This window comes from Haliaeetus leucocephalus, unplaced genomic scaffold (assembly GCF_000737465.1).
Source record: "Haliaeetus leucocephalus isolate CR32 unplaced genomic scaffold, Haliaeetus_leucocephalus-4.0 Scaffold1000, whole genome shotgun sequence".
NCBI lineage: Eukaryota > Metazoa > Chordata > Aves > Accipitriformes > Accipitridae > Haliaeetus > Haliaeetus leucocephalus.
Genome location: NW_010973436.1, coordinates 1,563,911 through 1,565,117, shown reverse-complemented (window position 1 = coordinate 1,565,117; position 1,207 = coordinate 1,563,911). Strand labels below are relative to the sequence as shown.

At 67.0% G+C, this 1,207-nt stretch overlaps 1 protein-coding gene across 1 annotated transcript in view; it reads right to left on the bottom strand.

Moving 5' to 3' along the window:
- Nucleotides 1-1,207, bottom strand: part of CELSR2 (cadherin, EGF LAG seven-pass G-type receptor 2) — a gene marked incomplete at its 3' end in the record, with an annotated part of 23,724 nt that overhangs the window by 2,386 nt on the left and 20,131 nt on the right. The window contains exons 26-27 of the mRNA XM_010584768.1: nt 464-586; nt 239-369 (exon numbers count right to left, since the gene is read on the bottom strand). Of these exons, the coding sequence (XP_010583070.1) occupies nt 239-369; nt 464-586 (254 nt within the window). The remainder of the gene's footprint in view (nt 1-238; nt 370-463; nt 587-1,207) is intronic.

Sequence of the window (1,207 nt, the reverse complement as noted above, 5' to 3'; positions counted from 1 at the left end):
TCCCCATGACCCCCTCACCCCACAGCCCTGCCACCCCCCCATCATGCTCCCCTACTGTCGTGTCACCCCCTCACCCATCCCATCACCCCCCCAACCCTGCCACCACGCTGCAACACCACCAACCCATTGCCCTGCCATCTTGCCACCCCAATGCCACCCTGCCACTGCGCTGCCGTGCCACCCCCACCACCCCGCCACCTCCTCCCTCCCCCCGATGTCATCGTCCCGGTGGGGTTACCGGCGCACGAAGGGGATGTAGCTGTGGTGGCTCTTGCCAGAGCGTGCGGTGCTGTGCAGGGAGCCAGTGGAGCCGCCGGTGGGTGCTGGGTACAGCCGCCCCGCCACGTAGGTGCTGTCACAGCCATAGGCCTGCCACGGGGACGGGGACATCATGGCCATGGGGGGTAGCTGCCCCTCCCCCCCCCCCGGCCCCTGCCCTATCCCAATCCCTCCCAGCACTCACGGGGGTCAGGGTGGATTTGGTGGCCAGCGCGGGGTCGGGGCTGCGCCTGCGGGTGCAGCTGAGCCGCAGGCTCCGCCGCACCTCCTTGCTCAGCACCACGCAGAAGAGGAAGATGAGGGGGCCCTGGGGCAGAGAGGGGAGCATGTGGGCATGGCATGGGGGGGGCGTGCCAGCCAGCCCCCGTCTGCACACTGCAGGGGACCCCACCGGCACCACAGACAGGTCAAGGGTCCCCACATGCCCACTGGGTGCCCCCCATTGTCATCCCAAACAGGGCAAGGGACCCCCCCGCCCACTGGGTGCCCCCCATTGGGCAGGGTGAGGCACGAGGGACCCCCCCATACCCACTGGGTCCCCCCCATTGGCATCCCAAACAGGGCAAGGGACCCCATGTGCCCACTGGGTGCCCACCCAAAATAGGTGAGGGACCTCTGGTACCCACCAGGCACCCAGCAGGAAAGGGGCTCGTTCTTGGGGTGCTCTCTGTCCTATCACCCCCCACCACCCCACTGGTGTCCCCAGCTGGGCAGCTATAGGAGGGAGGGGCAGGGTGCCAGGGCACGTAGGGGTATGGGGGGGGTACAGAGACATATGAGGCTGCAGGGAGTTATAGGGTGACACAGGTATGGGGGATGGAGGTATTGGGGGCTCAGGGAGCTATAGGGTGCTATAAGAGCATAGGGGTGGAGTGGGCACAGAGGAGGATGGGGTAAAGGAGGTGTAGGGGGCACAGGGAGTTATGGG